The 21,788-nt window shown below is 39.0% G+C and overlaps 2 protein-coding genes across 2 annotated transcripts; both read left to right on the forward strand.

Moving 5' to 3' along the window:
* The first annotated feature begins 251 nt into the window (after nucleotides 1–251).
* On the forward strand, nucleotides 252–5,747 carry LOC149812360 (zinc finger protein 7-like). Its single transcript, XM_089993036.1, has 2 exons — nucleotides 252–278; nucleotides 4,876–5,747. The coding sequence occupies exon 2, from the start codon at nucleotides 4,932–4,934 to the stop codon at nucleotides 5,745–5,747; it is 816 nt and encodes a 271-aa protein (XP_089849162.1). The 5' UTR covers nucleotides 252–278; nucleotides 4,876–4,931.
* Nucleotides 5,748–13,870: 8,123 nt separating this feature from the next.
* On the forward strand, nucleotides 13,871–21,518 carry LOC149812361 (protein OBERON 3-like). The gene is made up of 2 exons (XM_089993147.1): nucleotides 13,871–16,139; nucleotides 20,829–21,518. The coding sequence occupies exons 1-2, from the start codon at nucleotides 14,090–14,092 to the stop codon at nucleotides 21,383–21,385; spliced, it is 2,607 nt and encodes an 868-aa protein (XP_089849273.1). The 5' UTR covers nucleotides 13,871–14,089; the 3' UTR covers nucleotides 21,386–21,518.
* The last annotated feature ends 270 nt before the right edge of the window (nucleotides 21,519–21,788 follow it).

A 21,788-nucleotide genomic window follows, 5' to 3' on the forward strand; every position in this document is an offset into this window, starting at 1 on the left:
TCTCTCTCTCTCTCTCTCTCTCTCTCTCTCTCTCTCTCTCCAAAAGCAAGCACTTTCATGTGATCAGAAGTAGGAAGCAGGGAAATTGCTGGTTTTATGGATGTGGGGAGCTACTTGGGCTAAAGTATGCGAGGTTCATCCTTCCTCTCCTAGCAAGTTGGATTTGTATTTGGATGTTTTATGTGCTCTTTTTCTTTATTAAATTATGGAAATTTCTTTTTTTTTTTTAGGGATGCTGTTGGTTATGATTTATAAGGGTTGGTCTTGTTGAATTATAGGTACATGATTGTGTGGTTTGATTTGGATCATGAGTTGTGTTTTTGTACTTCTAGATTTTCTTTGTCAATTGTTTTTAGGTGTTGGTTTTCATCTTTTCTGATTGATTATTGGGTTTTCGTGATATTGGAAGTGTGCTAATGCAGTGTGGTGTTTCTCAGTGGAGACTGAAGGAGAAGTTTCTTCTGGGTTTGTTTGGATTTATAGAACCTTGTAATTGTATAGACCATGCTGGCTTGTTGACTTGGTTGTGTTCTTTTGATGGAGGTAGCATGTTCGTCTGTCTTGTGATATGTTAGCCGATGCATTTCTAGGCCACCATGGTTTCTTGTGGAGTGACGCCACTGGTTGAAATTCAATTGCTTTGAGCTGCAGTTGGTTCCCTCTGTTGCGTTCGGAGGAGTGGACGAGGTTGTTCCTAAAATATTCTAATCTCTGGCCCTCTTTGATGTTCTGAAGGCAAATCCCTTTTTGTGGTTGTGTTGGTCATCTGTTGAAGAATTGCTAGGCATCTGATGGTGGGTGAGAAGAAGATTACTCGGAGCCGTCCTTTGATGATGAAGACCTTGTTTTTTATCCATCACATGCCTTAGCTTGTCATCACTTGTTATGAGATGGTTGTAGCTGTTGGGAGATGAGGTGGATTATTGGCTGTGAAATTACAAAAATAAATATGTAGTCTGCTGTTTCTTGTGTGCGCTTTTAAGCTAGTTTTTGGACATTCTGCTTCTTAGTTCCCATATACCTTGTGTTGTACCAGCAATTATATCATGCTTTTAGTGATAGTATTTTTTTCCTGGTAACATTATAGTTTTTTTTCCTTGTTATATTGGTTTCTAAACCATTATCTTTATGCTACCATGATGGTTTAAATCATTTCTTTGATGTTCAGGTCGTTGCTTAATTTTGTCATATCAATGGACTAGAATTTCCTTCTGACTAGTGCATTAACTTGGTGATTATTGCCAATGACAATGCAGGGTCACTAGATGTACTTTGGTTTCATCGGGACAGGCTGTTGACACACTTCTTGGTGCTATTAAATGTGCACTAATAACTGGATGTGGTTTGATTACTCGAAGCCACTAGTGTATAAGCTCTTGTTCTTGAAGATCGCTTTCAAAGTTATTCTTCCATTGGATATGTTTTGTATGCTTGGTTTAGTGTTGTATAGAAAAACATCTAGTTATCTGGTTCAGGGCGGGTTTTTTGTCAAAGCATGATAATAGCTTTCTTACTTGTCAAATGTCCTATATATGTTTAGCACAGAGACTGAAAAATTATTGACCATTAGAGCAGAAGCTTTCTTTCATGTCTCTTCTGAAAATTTGAGATGCTACACCATCTTAAGTTGTTTAGAACATTGGCCCCTCCAAAACAATGTTCTGATATTTGGCCATTAGTGACAATGATTGCTGAACTTTTGACTAGTATCACTATATGTGGAAAAAGGAAAATGTGGTAGCATCTAGTATTGTGAGATCGACATGTGTTCTTGATGCTTAGACATAAGTCATTGAAGTAACTTCTTTCTTTTTCCTATTCTTCACTTCTGTCTTGTAAGTCCATTAAAATTGTTGCTCTCTGGAATGTCTTAAACAAGATATGCTATAAAAGTTCTCAAAAGTTTTTGTCAAATTCCAAAATCTTCTACAAGATAGGTTAGAACAACAGAGATTCCCCTCAATCAGCAACAGGTGCTTAGTGTTAAGTGCCTGAGTAGCTGGAATTGTGGAAATCATGCAAGCAATTGTTGAAAAAAAAGAATTGAAAAGAAAGAAAAAGCAAAAACCTATACAGAAATTGTTTGGACAGCTTGAACGAGTGAAAAGAAAATAGTGAACCCTCATTGAAAAAGTTGAGACCATGGCTCCAAGTATGACATAATAAGCAGGAATAGATATAAAGTATACAGCCTTCTAAAATGGATTGCCTTTTGCTAATCGAGAGTTAGAAATTTATTGAATCAATACTTTTGAATCTTGATAAATCAAATTGCTTAGTGAAAAATAAATTCCTATAGTATGTGAATCAACCCCATTACAGGGCAGAGTTATAGGGTTGTCATAAATGTTACATGTGGGTTAATTTATTATAAAAAATGTCAATAGAATAAAAAGCAAACCATATATTCTAAGTTAGTATCTGAGACTAATATATATCCTAATCTTCATTGACTACTGTAAAACATGATTGGTGTGACTTTTGAAGTTATTAGAGAATTTCATGCCCAAGAGGCTTTAGCAGAGACTGCAGAGAGGTTTTGTGCTTGATAATGCCAATGTCATGTGAGCATGATATGTTGGAGGTATCCTATTGTGATCATGTGCAATTATGCCTAGTCAGTCAGGGTTTGAATAATGGTAGCAAAGCCTGTGGTGTGGATATTTTCAGAGTTCTTAGAAGATATCCAAACAATCTTGGAAAGCTATGTCAAAAAGAATTTTATGAATGTTTGAAAATGTTCCCATATTTATGAGTATAAGTGAGAAAGTCTGATGAATATAAATGTGATTCTTGTAATCTAAGTAAGCCACCGGTCCGGGTACAAGATACTATTGTTACCGCCTGGATAAAATGATAAGTTCACAGGAAAATCTACGGAATTTGTTGGTATCTGTACTTATTTTTCTACATTTATATAGAATTTCTCTCTTACGTACATGTGCGTACATAATAATAGGTTGCATGTATCTATTATGTATGTATATTTTTATGTTTATACGAAAGCCTTCCCTTGTTAATGGCTGCAATTCATATAAGAGATGTTTTACCACAGATTTATCATCTGGGTCTTTTCTGGAAGACCTCCGATATATGCTGCGAAATAAAAATTCTGTCCACTTACATCCTTATGATATCCTTCAGTTCTCCATTGTCTTCATCTGTATTTTTTTTTTCGAATGACTTTGTTGTGTTTTACTTGCTCTTCATAAATTTCTGAATTGCCCAGGATATTTTTGTTGTCAATCTTAAAGGATGAAGAGTAGAGACTATATTCTTTTTTATTGAAAAAGAAATGGAGTTTGTGATAACTTTCAAAACACTAAAACTCCATATGAAATCTTGTGACACTTGTCATAGGCTGTCTAACTCGCTCAAACTTGTAGATTTTGGTAAAGAGATAACCTTCATTATATTTCCAAACTTTTATGGTAATAATTCTTATCTAGATGGCTAGAAAATATCTATTAAACAAAAAGTTTTCTCCTTAGGTTGAACTTGGGAATGGACTTTCAGATATCCATCAGAAAATTGAAAGCAATCAATTCCATAATCTTTACTGCTTTCCTTGCATTGGGTCCTTATGTTGTACTTTAAACATTTTATTCAGGCGATGCCCTTATGTTTTGTCTTATTCTTTTTGAAATGTGAATAAGAACTTTGTTGAAATATATGTGAGAGTAATAAGATGTTATTTATGAATTTTAACCGATATCCTTGACAATGTGTTCAAGTATGATTTTCCATGCAAATTGATGCTGCACATCACTTTTAATGACTTTATTCTTCTCAGTTACCCAAAAAATAGTTTTGTAGTTCCTTTAGTGATTTGTCCAGAAGTCCAGAATAATACTTGGTGCTTGTAACAAAAGAGTACAACTTACCCGCTGGACTAGATTATCTTGTAACGGTTGCCTCAAAATTTTAGCAACATGGTTGTTTGTGCCTCAAAAGAATGGCTACTCTTCATCTCATTTATTATCAACATAGAAGAGATCCATTATGTGATCTTGGCCTGATGATTGATTCATGATCCATTGATTTAATGTTATAGAGATGGTGATGCTCAAGTCTTGTGATGGTTGTCCTTTGGCCCATCAGTTTTGTTTAAACAGTGCCCTCAAAATTTCTCAGTTAAATTTGTGCAGCATCTTGTCCAGAGAATGGTTGTTTCTCAAAAACAGACTAGAATATGAAGAACAGAGGCAATGACAATTGATTCTTTTATGTAAGTTTAAGAAATCAATTCTAGATTCCATCAATGTCAGGAATCTGCTTCTGCTGGTAGAAGTTGGCAAGGTTTCTCTTGGGTGCTTGCCGGATACCTTTATGTGATGGGGAAGAAAATGATGAACTTGGGATGTGAGAAAGTACTTGGTTTTCAGCTTTCAGGGTGGTTGGTTGTGAAAAAAAGAAGAATTTTATTGGAAAACGCCTGTCAAGCAAAGAGGAAATTATCATGAGGATATGGTTTGACTATATCCATGATGTGTCATGGTATCTTGTCTCTAAAAAGAACATTTGAAACATATACCGAAAGTGTTGCAATTATCATAATCATAAATTAGTATTATCAATATTTGAGTGAATAAGCAGTCAAAACCGTTCTCCATACATCAAAATTGATAAATAGGAATAAATAGTAGTTCACCATTGATTGGATAAACTTTACTGTACAGTATACTATTGATGTATGTTTATTCCAAAGGTGAAGACCATGTACTAGACGCTGAACAGAGATAAATAGTATGTGGTTTTCCTTTTGGACTTTTGGTCTGCTTGCTATTTCTGAAGTGGAATATGTTGTATTCATGGTTGAATTGTCTTTTCACCTCCAGTAAAGCAATTGAAGATTCTTTCTCATTCCAAATGCAGTGAAGAGTGGCCAAAACAAAAAAGAAACACCTGAAAGCTCTCTGTTCAGTAAGAAAATGATGAACAGTACCGGAGTAGAGCTTGAAGCTGAAAATTCCTCTGAAGAAGAATCAGTTGTTAGCAGCCAGGTTGCCTCCAACAAATCCAATCAAGAAACCTCCCAAGAAATTTCAAGGGGTGCTACTTCCTCCCCAGCTCTCCCCCTCTTCAATTTCCAATTAAAATCTGAATCAGTCTCCCTGGACCTGTCACTCAACTGTAACAATGATGTCACCAATGCCAATGCTTCCAAGGAGAAAAACGTGGGTCCGATGGTTCCAGCAGGTGTTTCAATGTCAAGCACAAGTGAGAGCAGCAGTGGCATCAATCATTCCAGACCTGCACATGCTTCCCCACCATCTGAGCCCAGGATCTTTTCTTGCAACTACTGTGATCGCAAATTCTTTAGTTCTCAGGCTTTGGGTGGTCACCAGAATGCTCATAAGAGGGAGAGGACATTTGCAAAAAGAGCCCATAGAATGGGTTTGTTCTCAGAGAGATATGCAAGCTTAGCATCACTGCCTCTACACGGAACCGTATACGGGTCTCTTGGGATCAAGGCTCACTCTCTGATGCACAGTTCTGTTCTTGACAAGGCTGCTAGTAGAGGTGGTGCAAGATTTGAAGGTGGTGGGTATGTCGGGTTGCCGGTTTTCATGGACGGCGACGGAGTGGAGCTATACTGGCCGGGAAGTTTTCAACAGACGGTGAATGTGAGCAACAGAGAGAGGGAGGTTGGTTTTCAGATTCAGGGACCACCAAGGAACCCGGATATGAGCGCCATGCAACTGCTTGATGATTCTTCAAAGCCAGATCTTACACTTCGTCTGTGATCTTTGGTGGCTGGTGCGGATACTGTTCTTTCAGTATCTGGTTGTGCGTTATTGGGACTTACCGTAGAGAGAGAGAGAGAGAGAGAGAGAGAGAGAGAGAGAGAGAGAGAGAGAGAGAGAGTTTGTTGGTTATGTTCTTTGTTTTTCAAGTGGACCATGGAGGTTTTCTCTTTTTAGTTCACCTCCCAACCTCCATGTAGGAGGATGATTGTTTGCATGTTTGTTGTTTGCAAAGCGAGAGAGATGATGATATTATGTAAAAGGAGAAAGCTTGTGTATATTGCCATCTCAATACCTCGTTCCAAAATGAGCTGAACTCTCTCTCTCTCTCTCTCTCTCTCTCTCTCTCTCTCTCTCTCTCTCTACTTTAGGCACTGGTTGTCAAACCATAGTTACCAACCTCATAAACTCGCTTCAAAAGCACAAACCACACTTCTTTCGCACTTGAAACTTCATGGGAAGCTCACTTCTTCCAAATATGAAGTATGAAACGCACTTATGCTAGAAAATTTGTTTTTTTAGTATTTATTTTATTGTAAAGCCTACATATAATAGATATTTTTGGGCAAATGGCTTAGATGTATTTTAGTAACAACAGGTTGTATCTGCATTTTTTTGTTACTTTCTGCTCACTTTTATTGCGGCTTCTTACTTTCCTCCTCTCATGCTTCTTAAACGTTTTGTGCTTTGCGCTTTACACATTAGAAATCTTTTTAGACAGCTCCTTTACGTTTCATATGGGGTCAAACATCAGAATTCAATCCTGAGATAGCTCAAAACCAGCATAAGTTTGTACCAGGACCATAGTTACTGGAAGCGCCTCACACTTCCTAAGCAGGAAGTACCATGCTTCCCCTAAGGGGAAACTCGCTTCCTATTTTTGGAAATCCGGTTTCCCACTCGCTTCTCAATTTGCTTTCCTCTTGCTTCCCTTTGGTTTTCCCTTGTTTTCTACTCGTTTCCCCTTGCTTTGTGATTTTTATGTTAATATTTATTATTTTTGCTTCCCACTCTTTTCCACAATCACTTCTAAAATGAATTTCCCTTTCCGCTTCACACTACTTTTTAACACTTGCTTCTTCACTTATTACAAATGTTTGTAGGTATGAACGCCTGTAGATCATCATAACTTAGGTTATTTTAATCCAATCAAAATGGATTTAACATCATCAAAATACTAAGAATCAACAGTTGGATTGTAATTTTAGGTGTTTGTAAGATAATTGCAGCTATTAATTTTTCAAGCCTTATAAAACCCTGCCTATATGGCGTAATTAGATGATTCAAGAGTCGATTCTTCCTAAGCAAATCATGTAGATCACATTTGTAAGATTAGTTTTAAAAAAACAACAAAAATAGAAAAAAAAAAGACGTGGGTACAAGCATTTGTAGCAAATATTATCCCACCTTTATATGATCGGTCATAATATCGCAATTTGGATCATTCAGATGAAAACTATCATAAAGAATCCATTGTGTGTTGTTTTAGACATGCATGATCGTTGCACATTGTTTCATTTGGACATTCTTATGTACATTATGATGGTATGTGTAGGATTAGCTCATTAGATGAATGTCATGTGCTTGAGCATATTGTCAAGGTTATATCCTCTAAGGCAATTGGATAACTGGGAACCGTTTATATGTTAATGGACTTAAAAAGTGATTTTACCTTTTTTAATCACTAATAACGCTACTCACTTGTTTTTCTTTTTTCTTTTTTGTATACCATTTCCTGCCTAATTTATTCTACTATTTCTATAAAATTCTTCAAAATTGTACAAATGGTGCTCGAGAGAAAAATGGGCGCCCAAGGTACAATTTATTAGCACCCTTGCACATAAGTACAGCAGTTGGATTCAAAATTCGTGTATAGCTGAATTGGGCCTGAGTCATCTTGGGATCAATGCCCCAATTGGTTTCTCAGAAATCATGAAGGACTTGGGCTCTCATTGATAAGCTCATGAATCTCGAGAAACCGCAGATTTCACGATCGAAGGGAGAAATACGTTCCCTACGACCGGAGGCGATGGGTTCAACCAAATGACAATCTTCAATCTCAATGATTGTACTATAAAAAAATGTGAAAGAAGAAGAAAAGAGAAAACATGATCTCAAAAAGAGGACTTCTCCAAAAACGTCCAAGATCCTCCATTTTGGGGCTAAGTCCCCCCTTACATAGTACTGTTAAGAAAAGTTTCAAAAATGTTCTTTCTTTTCTTTTGATGATGAGAAAGTTCACATTCTTTGTAAAGTTTTTGTATTTTGATTGCTTCTCACAAAAAATGCTTTGAAATGTGTTTAGCCCCATATTTAAGAGGGAGATATTTTCGGTGGATTAAATAGTCTTTGTTTTTTATCCTATACTTTGAAAACCCTTGTGTCTTAGGATGACTTGCAAATGTTGTTATGCTTCTCGCATGAATGGATGTGACGTTTATGCATACACATGCTTGCAGCGGCAAAAGGCGCCAAAGTTTGTTTTAATCATACCTTGACCTTTTTACCAAGTCGTCTTTGAGTTTTGTTTCTTGATTGGTTAGGCTATATGAAAGACTTTAAAAGGCATTTGTATGGTGTTTATGGGGCATTGTGACTGTTGGACAGTTTTGAAGGTCCTTGATTGTTGGTCAAAGGCATGTGACCATTCAGAGTTATTTTTGTCTAATTTTTAAACCATTGGATTTGTGACCTTTAATATTATCTATCACAAAACGTATTGACCTTCCTAATGTCTATAAATATCTTCATTTTCATCTTTTGGCTCATCAGATATTCTTATTATAAAGCTTTCTCTCTTTTTATTCTTTGCTCTTGTTTGACTTGCAAAAATCAACGTGTGGGAGAGGTCACCTGATCTTGCAAAGCAGTGACGCTCTTGAGATCCAAGCCTAATTGTATTCTGGGAGCTCAGTTGCATAAAAACCATGTTCGCATCTTCGAAAATCCTGAAGTGGGGAGATTGAAGTTCTAAAGATAGCGATCTTAAAAACATGCCTCTAAGTTTGGGATCTCAATTTTCCTAAATCCTATTTTTGGCTACCATTTGTACCAACAACATGGGTGGGTTAGGTCCAGTGTAAATATGATCAAGTACAAATCAAAGCAAATACGGATCAATCAAAAATGGATCTGATATCAAACAAACCAAACCAAAGTAACAAGTCCAAAACTCAACCAAATACCTAACCCGAATACACACAAGTTCAAATGGGAAGAAATGAATTTGATTGATCTAAACTGGATAAAATGAGATCCAGGGCAGTCTAAACTGGATAAAATGAGATCCAGGGCAGTCTAAAACAAGACCCTAAGAGAGGCACCCTAAACCATAATCCTTCAAGGCAACCCCTTTTTTGTCCATGAATACTTTGATGCTTTTACCTTTGTCATGTCTCTTTCTTTTTTACTATTCACCTTCAATTAATTGCCTATGCTGAGAGAGAGAGAGAGAGAGAGAGAGTTTAATGTGCTTGATTTTATTTTTTATTCTAACGACATTCTTCTCATGCATGTGCAGAATTGTGGTTGTTGTGCTTAACATTTATAAGACAATGATATAGGAATATTGCGCATCATTCATTATTAAGGTCATGCTTATGGTGCTACTGATTAAGATATTATTATGGTTCTGTCACAACCTTCTTGATTCCATTGCACCATAATTGTCCACTCATCCAACTTGAATGGTGGGACTTGATAGGGGTGGCAATTTCTGACCCGACCCGCCAACCCGCCTCTTAGGCGGGTTCGGGTTGGGCTTAAGCCAACCCGTTTAATAAACGGGTCGGGTTCGGGTTGAGGTATGCTGACACGCCAACCCGCCAACCCGACCCGATTGCCACCCCTAGGACTTGATAAAGGCCTTATACTATTTGAGCTTCCCAAAAATAGAGAAACAGTTGCTTTTCCTTGGAAATTAGATTCCCTCTGATCGTTGGAATATAATCAAATCAAAACCTTATTACAATAATATTTCAAACGCAGAAAATAAAGCCTTTCTTGACATTGGTGCGTCGACCACTACTTTTACAGAAAGATAAAACAGTATGAAGACTACAGCTTCAAAATACAGGCGATATTTTAAAAATATCGTAAAAAATCATGATACGTCCATCGCCATTCAAAATGGTCAATACTAAGAGAAACATTATCATTTCAGCAAAAATATCACAAAAATATCATGATATTAACGCCGAGGGGGGCACACAAGTGGTTAGGGTGATGGGCACGAGGGACTGCTGTACCTCGTGTCTCATGTTCAAATCCCCGAAGCATCTCTTGTGTAGACACCAAAACAACGTCTCCCTCAAGGTAAGGATGCAAATGGGTCGTATCCAGGAAGGAGGTTTGATAAATTTTGGTTGTTTCGGATCTGACTCTCAAAAGTATTTAGCTCTTTCAGATATGAACCGTTTGCATCCCTACCTCAAGGTTAAGGGTATCAATGGGTTGGGTTTGGTTCAAACCTATGTAGAACCAAACTCAAACCTGATTTGAGACGATGGTACCAGGTCTTGACTAGGGTCAAATCGGATCTACCATAAGAGAAACAATACCTGGATTCTATAAGGATTACATATATAGACCAGACCTTACCTGGTAAAACAATATATAATTTTTATTATTTTTATGCTAAAAAATTATGGATCTTAATTGGAACTCAGGTCGGGCCTGAGGTTGACATAAAGTTTCACAAACCATACCTGGCTTAATGTATTAATCAGAATTTTCGACATTCCTTTCTATTTTTCATCGAACAAATGGTATCGTCTTCTTAAAATCCTGGCTATTCTTAGCATGATATTGAGGATTTTCATTGTTTTACACAAACAAACATAAAAAGTATGCTTGCATATTCATCCATAGGTCAAATAGGATACGTTATTATTGGATTAATTGTTGGAGACTCAAATGATGGACCTTCTTATTTATCACCAAACCCTAACCCTATAGAGTTTGTTACGGGTCGGATCTGGGTCAATTAAAGCTGACCTATTGACGCCCCTACTCAAGGTGAGGGGGTGGCTTTTGGGTTTTACATTGTCGGATGGGCGATCTTAGCTCGGCGAGAAGCCAAGAACCTAGCACGTCGGTTAGTCTTTCAACTCAACTTGATTTTTTTTTCTTCGTATAATGATAAACAAATTGTTTATATTAATTCTACTTTTAAAAACTTTATTTTATTTTTATTTTTCTATAAATTTTCTAATTTTTAATTTATTCCCTTTTTACCAAACATCTTGTGCCATAAAGAAGCCTTCAATTTGAAACGAGAATACAAGTACCGTTATCTTGACGTTTTTTAACTTTTGTCACGGTTAGGAAAAAGCATTTGTAGTTTGTACGAAATATTTTGGTGGTTCCCGGTAATTAAGTTAAAAAGTTGGACATTTTGGAGATTTGTGGAAAAGAAGGAAAAGGGAAATTTTATTAAATAGGAAAGTGGACCGTCTTCTCACATGATTGGGATGCTTTGAAGAAAGCAACGTCGGGGTGCCTTACTTTTCATCCATTTCCCTGTTTTTCCTCGATCCCCTACAAATCCTACTTTTCTTCAAGCTCCCACATTTTTATTTTCATAATTACCAATCAATCTTTTCATAATCAATAGAAAGTCTCTTTTATCAAAAGTTCCATAGTGACAAACGTTAAAAATGGAAAATCCCGGTAATAAATAAATAAATAAAATATTTTTATAAGAAAATATTAATAACAATTATTTAAAAATAAAAACACATGGTTTTTTTTATGATAAATAGCAATTTAAAATGTAAATATCACATTTAAATCACAGTATTTATATTTTTTTCATAAAACTTTCGATATTTTGAAAATCTCACTAGAATTTGTTGTTTTAAACTTTCAGGCAATTTCTCACGATATTATCGCGAGATTTTTCATAAATCTCGTGATATTTGTCACTATGGTATAAATTACTATATGCACTTTTCAAAATTATCAATTCATTTGCAAGTATGGTCCCACAAGGGTTTTACAGACCTAGTTAGGCGGGTTCAATTTGTAAGTATGGTCTCTAATCCGTGTCATCTCAAAACCGATACCAAAAACATGGCTGATTTGGTTTAATTTTTAAAAAAATATTTAAAATTAGTTAAAATTAGTTTTTAAATATGTTATCCCTTGGTTGAAGACTTGCCGATTCAGATGAAATCAAGTCAAAATCAGAATCGGCTAATTCCTTGAAATGTTTTGAAAATAGATTCAGGGCCAATACCAACACTGACAATATTGGGTGGCTCACTTAAAGTGTTCAAGTTGAATACCCATGGGGGCTCTTATCTTACTCAAGGTCAAAGCCAACCTGAGGATGAGAGATAAGCTTATAGAGATTCTTGCGAGGATGAGAGATAAGCCCATAGAGATTCTTGCTGTCAGGACAACGATCGTAAGTACGATAGGCAGAGTCATCGCAGTTAGGTTCAAAATATAAAAAAAAAAAACAGTCAGCCCAAGAAAACTTATCATTAAATGGGCCAAGGAGAAACAACCTTTGATTGTCACCTGTTGATTCTATAGCATAAGTTCACACTTGTGATCAACTTTAACATGTAAAAGGTGTATAGAATCCCAAGCCAGATCCGTAATCACAAGTTCAACATTCACAAGCTTGTGTTGTCGTGAGAAACTTATGTGATTGTAATCGGTGATCACAAAATCTTGAGAAAATCTCACTTTCACAGGAGACCAACGTGACACCTCTCAACCTGTGTAATGGAACGTCCAAACAAGAGCAGCAGTTTGTTTTGTTAACAGAGAAAAAGAGATCACCTTAACCACGTTATACATAATGCATCATTTCTGCTTTCTTTCTTTTCTTCATCTTTGTTCACACCTTTGCTTCTCCTTTTGTGTTCTAAATGTTATGGTTTTGCGTTTGCAGGGATGTTTATAAAAAGTAAGCCTTCAGAGTTTTACGTTGACATGGACTGAGACCGTAAGTACGGCGTGGCTAGGTTTTCGCGTCTGAACCCGTTTCTGCATCTAGACGGGTTTCTTCGAATAAAAATATTTTTTTTATATAAAAGCCTATGAATAAACCTAAAGAAAAAAAAAAGTATCGCCACATTCAATCACCAACCATCTTATGGGCCCAATATGTCACCAAAATTAATGGTTTGATTTGAATTTGTGAGGCTAACATTTGTTTAAGATCTTTCCTTGAAGCTTCCAAAAACTTTCCACTGCTCTGAAAACATGATCCCAAGTTGACTCTCTCAACCTCCAACTTCACACCTTCCATCCTTTGGGTTTTCTTATAAGACTTTTAGTTGGGTACAAAAAATAAAAAGAAAAAAGAAAAAAAAAACGTGCCCTGTTTAGGGATGGCAGTGGACCAGGGAAAGCGGGACCCCACCCCGCCTTGCCCCGTTTGGACTGGGGATGGAGGGCATTATACGAGGATGAAGGCAGGGATGAAGGTTAAAATCCATTCCCGTGCGGAGGATGGACTTACGCTTTCCCCCGCCCTGCCCTGCCCCGTCCCCGTCATGATACCTGCCTTGCCCCGCCCCATCCCATCTCATCCCCAATCCTTCTAAAGGATGGCAATAGACCGAGGGGAAACCGCACCCGCCCCGCCTCATCGGCGTTTGGACCGGGGATGGAGGACATGAAAAGGGTATGGAGGCAGGGGTGGAGGTTAAAATCCATCCCGGTGCGGGGATGGAGGTTCGAATTTTGAGACCGGGCGGGGGGGTGGAGACCTTGTCCCCCGCCCCGGTCCATTGCCATCCCTAGCCCTATTGAGCCCAAATACAGCAAAAGTGGAGTAGGCAGGCAAATCTATCTAAAGATAAGGGTGTTTTCGGAATAAACTACTCAAACGGCGTGGAGGGAGGAGAAGGAGAGACGGCTGAGGTGCGTGAAGAATGGCAGAGGAGCGCGACGAGGGAGAGATAAATGACAAGATTGCCCCTAATCCTTACGGTGACGAGATGCAAAGCCGTAGGATTTTGTTTTATCCCATGGGATGACGAAAATAACCGCCAGTGATTCTCGGAAAACTTTATCCATGCGTGACTGATGTCCTCGTACCGGGGGTTGTTTGGTCATTTAGTGGTGGTAACGGGTACTTAGCTCCGGACAGCTTGAAATAGCCTAATCGTGAGGGGTATTTTAGTCATTTAAATAGCCTAACGTTCCCGCACTAGAAGGGAAGCCATGGCCGAGATGGAGTGAAGGAGGGAAGATGACGACGGAAGAGGAGGAGAGAGAATAATTTGCAGAACAAATTGGAAAATACCCAATAAGTCCCTCTTCCGAACGATACCCACCTCTCTCTCTCTCCATCGATCGATCGATCGATCGATCGACCGACCATGGGTACAGAGAATGGTTTTCCAAAAAAGAATTCGGTGGATGGTAGCGGGAAGGAAGGTGCAGAACCGGATGGATTCCGGGATTCTGAGAATGGGTTGATCTCGAGAGAGGGGAAGAACGGCCGCAACGGTTGTGGGTCCGAGCTGAAATCGTTCGAGATCAGGTTTAGCGGCGAGGGGACGTCGAAGAAGATGGGTGGGATGGGTTGCCAAGAGCTGACCCTCAGCTATATGTGCGATAGCTCGAAGGTGGTGAAGGATTCTGGGATGAATTCCGGTGAAGAGTTGCAGATTGGGTTGGGGAAGGGGAGGTACAAGGGGAAGGAGGCCGTCGCCGGAGTGAAATCGGCGGTGGACGAGGGATCCGGGAGGTGGGTGGAGAGGGATTTCCTGGAATTGGGCGGAGAACGCGAGGGTCGCGGGTTCAAGAGGGAGGGCGGAGGTGGGGAGGCCGAGAAGAAGGGTGAGAAGAAGCCCAAGTTGGATGCGAACCCTCTCGATCTCTCGCTCGGCCTCCCCAACGTCTCCTTGTCCCTCTCCTCCTTCGTCCCCTCCCGGAATTGCGATCCCCCGGCCCCCGTTCAGCGCAGCGTCCAGTCGCTGCCGCCTTCCCGGGCGAGCTCCGACGATTTCACGGCGTCGGCTTCGTATTCGTACTCACACCCCTTCTCCCACAATCCTAGTTGCTCGCTGCGGAACTCGATCGACAATTTCGAGCTCACTGTGTCTAATGGTAGGACGTTCGGTGGTGGGAGCGATCAGATTTGGCACTGCGGTGAAGGGACGAACGGATCTGTTCATAGCAGATTTAAGCCCGTTGGTGAAGCAACGTTTCACCAGAATGGTAGCGTTCATGGAGATAAGCCGAATCAAGCTTTGGTTGCTGGCATTAAATCGGAGAATGATTCGGTTATGCACAAGAATGTAGAGAGCGCCAACTTCTCGAATCATGGTTACCCCTTGATGCCAGGGCATCGCATCAAGGATGAATTTAACAGCCTGTGCAGTAACAACAGCGCCGAAAGGCATTCGTTCTTTCCGTTGGAATTGCCTGCGATACCGATGAAGGATAACCAGTCGACGGATTCGAGGGAGAGGCCTTCAGAGATGCACAAGGTTGCTGGTAGCAGGTTGGTTAAGTCGGAGGGAGGCAGGACTCCGCTGTTTCAGAGGAGCCAGCATCATGTTGGGGGTGGCCAGACTTCATCCAGGACTCTCACCAGGCCGGAGAGGCTTCTGAATGAGATAGTCTCGGAGTCGATTCCGGTCACGGCTCAAGTAATTCAGGAGCTTCAGGAGGAATCACTGGAAGCTGCAAGGATCTGTCTGAAGAATCTAGTGGCATTGCCTGAGAAAAGGGAAGAGTTTGCTAGCCTTCAGAGGCGGCTCGACCGGAGGTCCGATCTAACACCTGAGACACTATCAAAATCTAACAAGGTTCAGTTGGATATCTTGGTCACTGTAAAGACCGGTGTAGCAGCCTACTTATCGGGAAATAATCGTCTTCCTAGTGAAGAATTGATCGAAGTGTTCATGCTCACTCGCTGTAGGAATCTGAATTGCAAGAACTTGCTGCCAGTGGATGATTGTGACTGTAAGATATGTTCCACAAAGAAGGGATTCTGTAGTGCTTGTATGTGCCAGATTTGTCTAAATTTCGACTGTGCCTTGAATACTTGCAGCTGGGTGGGGTGTGATGTCTGCTCCCACTGGTGTCATGCTGATTGTGGCGTTCGATTTCAGTATATAAAGCCTGGGCAGAGCCTGAAAGGATCAGCCGGGACGACCGAAATGCAATTTCATTGTCTTGGATGTGGGCATGCCTCGGAGATGTTTGGCTTCGTTAAAGAGGTCTTTACGTGCTGTGCGATGAATTGGGGTCCTGAAACTTTAGCAAAAGAGCTGGACTGTGTTAGAAGGATCTTCCAGGCTAGTACTGATCTAAAGGGTAAGGCACTTCACAGCAAGGCGGAGGAGTTGATAATGAAGCTTGATAAGAAACTCGCTTCTGCTTCAGATGTGTGCAACATCATGCTATTGTTTCTAAAGGGTAAATCGTTTCTTTCTAAGATCAATCATGCCTTTGTGAGAATTCCATTTTGTTATCATTAATGCACTGCAAATCGATGAATTTGATCTCCCCCTAGTTTTTGTAATATTTTGTTTTACTCTTGCTAATTGATTTTCAGCTATGGATGAACATTTTCTAAGGCTAGTATACAGTGCCATATTTTATGATATTTTGGTTTTGTTATTTCTGTAGAAATTATGGTAAAACTCCCTCATGGTCATTGTTTTGCATTGTCATTACTTGAAGGAAATAAATACCATGAAGAAAGTTGGAAGCATTTCTTATTTGTATGAAGAGCTGACCTATTGAACAATAAGTACATGAACGGAATACTGTTTTCCCTGCAATGAACTCATGGAATAGGCTATTCCTTTTGTTTACTATTATCTACCAGTTAACCCTGAAAGGAATGTTCTACTATGCGCATTGTAGGCCCAGGAAATATTGAAATGATTTCTTTGATTTATAAATTTATGTTTCCTGCTTAGTCATCTGAAAAACAGATTTTGATTGATAACATGATATTTCAAGATTCAAAGTGAAGATGAAAATGAAAAAAGAGAAAGAAAAAGGAAAAAGCGATGCCAAGGTTCATTAATCTTATTAATTTCAGAAACAGTGAAAATTTTCTTGCTTGTGCTTTCCACCTATAACCCAATTACATTAAAATGCATGGCTTTTCATGGGCCTTGATTTGCCTAATATTTAGTGTAAACCTCCACATCCTCCTCTGTTACATAAACTGGATTACATATTATCAATAAGTAAAGAGGAGAAATAGGTGGCTTTTGTATGTTGTAAAGGCTTAAGAAAGATGGATTTTCCGTTTTTGAGGTTGATTGTATTTGTGTGACGTCTGTTGAGTTCTAGCATAAAGATTTCCTCCTTCCTGAAATGGAAACCTTGAACTTGTCTAAATATGAAAAGCAATTCAAGGAATCATACAGAAACTGATCCATGCTTGCCTCTATGATTTCACTATGAATTGATACATGAATCTGATGCAAATGCCAGAACATATACTTTGAGAACTTTGTTGAGAGTTTTCTATCTTATTGATAAAAAAAAAAGTTTGGAAAGCCATAATATCTTATTCAAATGGATTCAGTGATAAATGTAATTTCACAAATGTCCACTAGGAGATTGGAAGAGAGATGCAGTCAATGTCCATGGGGAGCACTTCTTTAGCCATAACTCTATATTTGATCTCTGCTAGCTCATTCTATAGCTTTTTGCCTTTTATTTACCTCATTGTGACATTGATGGAGATTAGAAGACTGCTGCAGTAAAAACAGGTATTAAATTATCCAGTCACATTCAATCTTATTGGCTCTCTGTTACGAACCGTCCTAGATTCGACCCCAAGAAGTTGTTTTGGATATAGATCCGCCCAAGCGACCCAGTCTAACAGGGACCGGAGGACCCCCTTTCCTATTTGAATTCTTATTTTTGGTTTTTTACTTCTTTTAGGACTCTTTGGTAGACTCTATAAATAAGCATTATTATTCTTGATTAATTATGAATGAAAATAGTAGATTGATTCCTTTTTCATTCTTTTTGTTCTTGTGCCATAGTCCTGGAGGGGAACACCTTTTATCCCTCTCCTCTTTCACATTTTGCTTAGCAACAACCCATCCAAAGGGATCAATATTCCCCCCCTGCCTTGTTGTTGGCCCTGTCTGACGTAGAGTCTAGCCAGATCGAGAATGAATTTCTCTTTCTCGGCTTTTCCCTGTGCTAGAGCCTTCTCGAGACCAGATTTTTAGGAATCGTTCATTCCTATGGTTAGGTTTCTATTAGTGGTATCAGAGTAGTTCAATCCTGCGAGCCACACCGACCAACAAACTGCCCCGGTCGACGCAGTAAGGGCCCACACCTTTCTCACTCCTGCCTAGATATGCACACACACATAAGTCAGAGATTGAATGGCTAGTTAAGGAGATGCTCTCATATGAGATTATCAGGGTACGGGGGAAAACCACATGCCTAGTGTTTGACCTTGGAGGTGACAAGGATCGGGTGCGGCAAGAGTTTCCAGAGAGCTCTCGCTTTGAGGATAAGGCGAGTTTGAGAGGGGTGGATTATTATGATCCGTCTTAGATCTGACCCCGATAAGCCATTCTGGATCCAGATCCGCCCAAGAGACCCAGTCTAACAGGGACTGGAGAACGCCCTTTCCTATTTGAATTCTTATTTTTAGCCTTTTACTTTTTTTAGGATTATTTGGTAGACTCTATAAATAAGTGTTGTTACTCTTGATTAATTATGAACACAAATAGTAGATTGATTTTTTTTCGTTCTTCTAGTTCTTGTGCCATAGCTCTAGAGGAAACACCTTTTGTCCCTCTCCTGTTTCACGTTTTGCTCAGTTGTAGACCACTCAAAGGGATCAATATTCTCCTTTTGCCTTGCTGTTGGCCCTATCTGACGCAGAGCCTAGCTAGATCGAGAACATATATATTTCTTTCTCGGCTTTTCCCTGCGCTAGAGCCTTTCCGAGGCCGGATTTGTAGAAACCATCCCTCCTTAAGGTCGGGTTTCTATAATTCTCCTTATCAAATTTCTGATTAAAATATGTGGTTAGATCAGATTTGGTAATGCCTACATCCTAACTGAATCAGAATATTTATGCCCATATATGGTATTTTATGTATATGAGGTGCTTTCTTTTTTATCATTTTTTACTTTTGAAGCCTGAAAAATTATAAGTTTCCACTCTCTTGGTGATTTCGGATAATTTTGATGTGCAAATTGTCTGAATATCTCTTAATGTTATTCTGCATGATGATGTCATTGCATAGTTTGTTTAACATGAAAAAGCTAAGTAAACTGTCGATCTTTATTCCAATAGCTTTGTTTGAGCAAATGCGGCAACCCCAACCCCTTACCACCTATGTAGTCCTCTCATGAAAGCCATAAAATTTCAGGCAGGCTATCTCTTTGTCAAAAGAAGGTAGCAAGAGAAGAATTAGATCACTTATATCCAAATGATTGATCAACCAGGCCTGTTACTAGATCAGATACTGATTGACCGGCATTCAGAAATTAATATGGGAAGTAAAAGGTGGAAGGTTGGCTCCTTGAGAAGGGTTAGGGTGGGAAGCATAAATAGTTTACACTCATCAGAAGGGAATGAGAAAATATTAAAACTACTGCAAATATGAACTCTGAAGGAAGCTTCATAAAAAGGACGAAGTGCTGATGCTTAGGAAGCAAGCATTACACAACGTGGGTATCCACCTGGTATTGAGCTTCACAGGAAGTGAGTTTCCAAGCAAGTGGGGAAGGTTTTGGCTATGTTTTAACCATGTTTGTACAGATCCAAATCATATTAATACAATTGGTTACGATTCAGATCTATATTTAAAATTAGAATCTTATTGAATCTAGATCTGAATTCAGTATCAAGCATTGTAATTTTGATTTGGATCCACTTGGGTAACATGTATCCTGCTTTTATGATTTGAGAAGAGAGCATACTTAAGTGTTTCTTGTTGATGATAATCAATACATATAACTTCTTTTGATTAGAAAAAAAGAAAAAATATGATAAATACAATGCCTTAAGTCACTTATTATTGAGGTGAACAAGAATGTTGATGCTAGTCAATAGCAAGCTGGACGAAATCATTTGGTTCCCTTTGGATTTGTGAATACTCATATAGAGCATATGTTGGTTGTGTTGACAGTATTCCAGTGGTGTTGTCTGCATGTTGAAGTGTGCTTATATAAGAGTAATTAGTGGTTGAAATTGGAATTTGTGACATCCTAAAAGGGTTCACTTCCCTACCTTACTGATTATCCTTAATGATCAAACAAAAGCTAGCACCCTCTGTACCATGTGAGCTAGGTTGATTACAAAGTGTTACATCGTGAGAAAGACCCTCCCACTGATATGTTAGATGAAGCTCATAAAACTTTAATCTCTCTATGTGACAGACAATCAGAGGTAGTAATTATCTTCTTGTCTAGGGTTTTCTGTCTGTGGCATAGCAGACTGATATATTCTGTTGAGAAGATTATCAAGAATGAGTATGTCTGTGCCATGCTGTTTGGTTGAGGGCTTGAGGTTGACTGTTTTGATGGTTGACGCTGTTGATGTGCATTTTCTACCTGGTTGCATTAGTTTTTCTGTGACTTCTAGTGAGGCTCTGTTCAGCATATCAAACTTGATTGCAAAATTTAAATTTAGTGTTTTAGACTTGATAACATGTAATCCATTATTCTCTATGTGACATAATCAGAGGTAGGAATTACCTTCTTGTCTGGGGTTTTCTGTCTATGGCATAGCGGACTGATATATTCTGTTGAGAAGATTTAGATCAAGAATGAGTATGCCTGTGCCATGCTGTTTGGTTGAGGGCTTGAGGCTGACTGTTTTGATGGTTGACTCTGTTGATGTGCATTTTCTACCTGGTTGCATTAGTTTTTTCTCTGACTTCTAATGAGGCTCTGTTCAGCATATCAAACTTAATTGCAAAATTTGAATTTAGTGTTTTTAGACTTGATAACATGTAATCCATTCTTGAAGATTATACCCTTATGATAGAAGACCTTCATGGAGCGAATGCCACTTTGGACTGCCTATACATACTTCTACATTTGTTTAACTCATCTTTTGTACTCTAGTTTCTTGCGAGCTGACATGATCCTCGTTCTTAAATACAGATGGTGTTTCCAAGTTGTGTTTACCCAACAACTCAGCAAGAGACTTAGCTCAACCATGCCAAGGAGGAGATGCTTCTGTTCTGTCAGCACCCACAGCTACTCAAGTTCCCACTTATAATAGCAATTCCGATTTTAGGATTAATGCACCACGAAGCGCCTGTAACATGGACAGAGTTCTGCATAATGAAACAAGGGATGAAAAAGATGCACAGTTCATTATGTCAAAGAAAGATGAGTTTGATAGTTTGGAAAGCGTTGTTAGGATCAAAGAAGCAGAGGCAAGGATGTTCCAGAACCGAGCAGATGATGCTCGTAGAGAGGCAGAGAGCCTTCGTAAAATAGCACGAGTTAAAAGTGCAGAATTGGAGGAAGAATATGCATCCAAGCTTGCCAAGCTATGCTTGCAGGAAACAGAGGAAAGGCGGCGGAGGAAGTTGGAGGAGCTGAAATTCTTGGAGAATTCTCACTGTGATTACTTTAATATGAAAAGGAGAATGGAAGCTGAAATTGAAGGTTTACTCAAGAGGATGGAAGCGACGAAGCAACAGTGGATGTGAGTCGGCTTTATTTTTTCTTTCTTTTCTCATTCCTGTCCAATAGTTCAGCATTCTGTGGATGATGGTAATGTTGTTATGTAGCTTACTCTATTGTAGCCGATGCTTAATTTATTAAATATAAGATAAGTGGCAAGTCCATATCTTTCAGAGGTGGGCCACGTAAGGCACGGTGATTGTGGGGCCCCACCCGGGGTTTTCCTCGCTTCGGCAAGGGTTCCTCGTCATCAAGAAAAGATATATGGCAAGTGAAATGGTTGAAGGCTGCAAGAAACTTTGATCCAAAGCCGTTTTGAGTTGGTGTTTGTGCTCTCTCTCTCTCATGCGCATTTGGGTACATGTTTTTTTCCTTGTGATTTCTAAATATTTGCAAGATGAAAAACTTTAAAAATCTCATTATTTTATT

Source organism: Nuphar pumila, chromosome 17 (assembly GCF_984573655.1).
Source record: "Nuphar pumila chromosome 17, dmNupPumi1.hap1.1, whole genome shotgun sequence".
NCBI classification, from domain to species: Eukaryota; Viridiplantae; Streptophyta; class Magnoliopsida; order Nymphaeales; family Nymphaeaceae; genus Nuphar; species Nuphar pumila.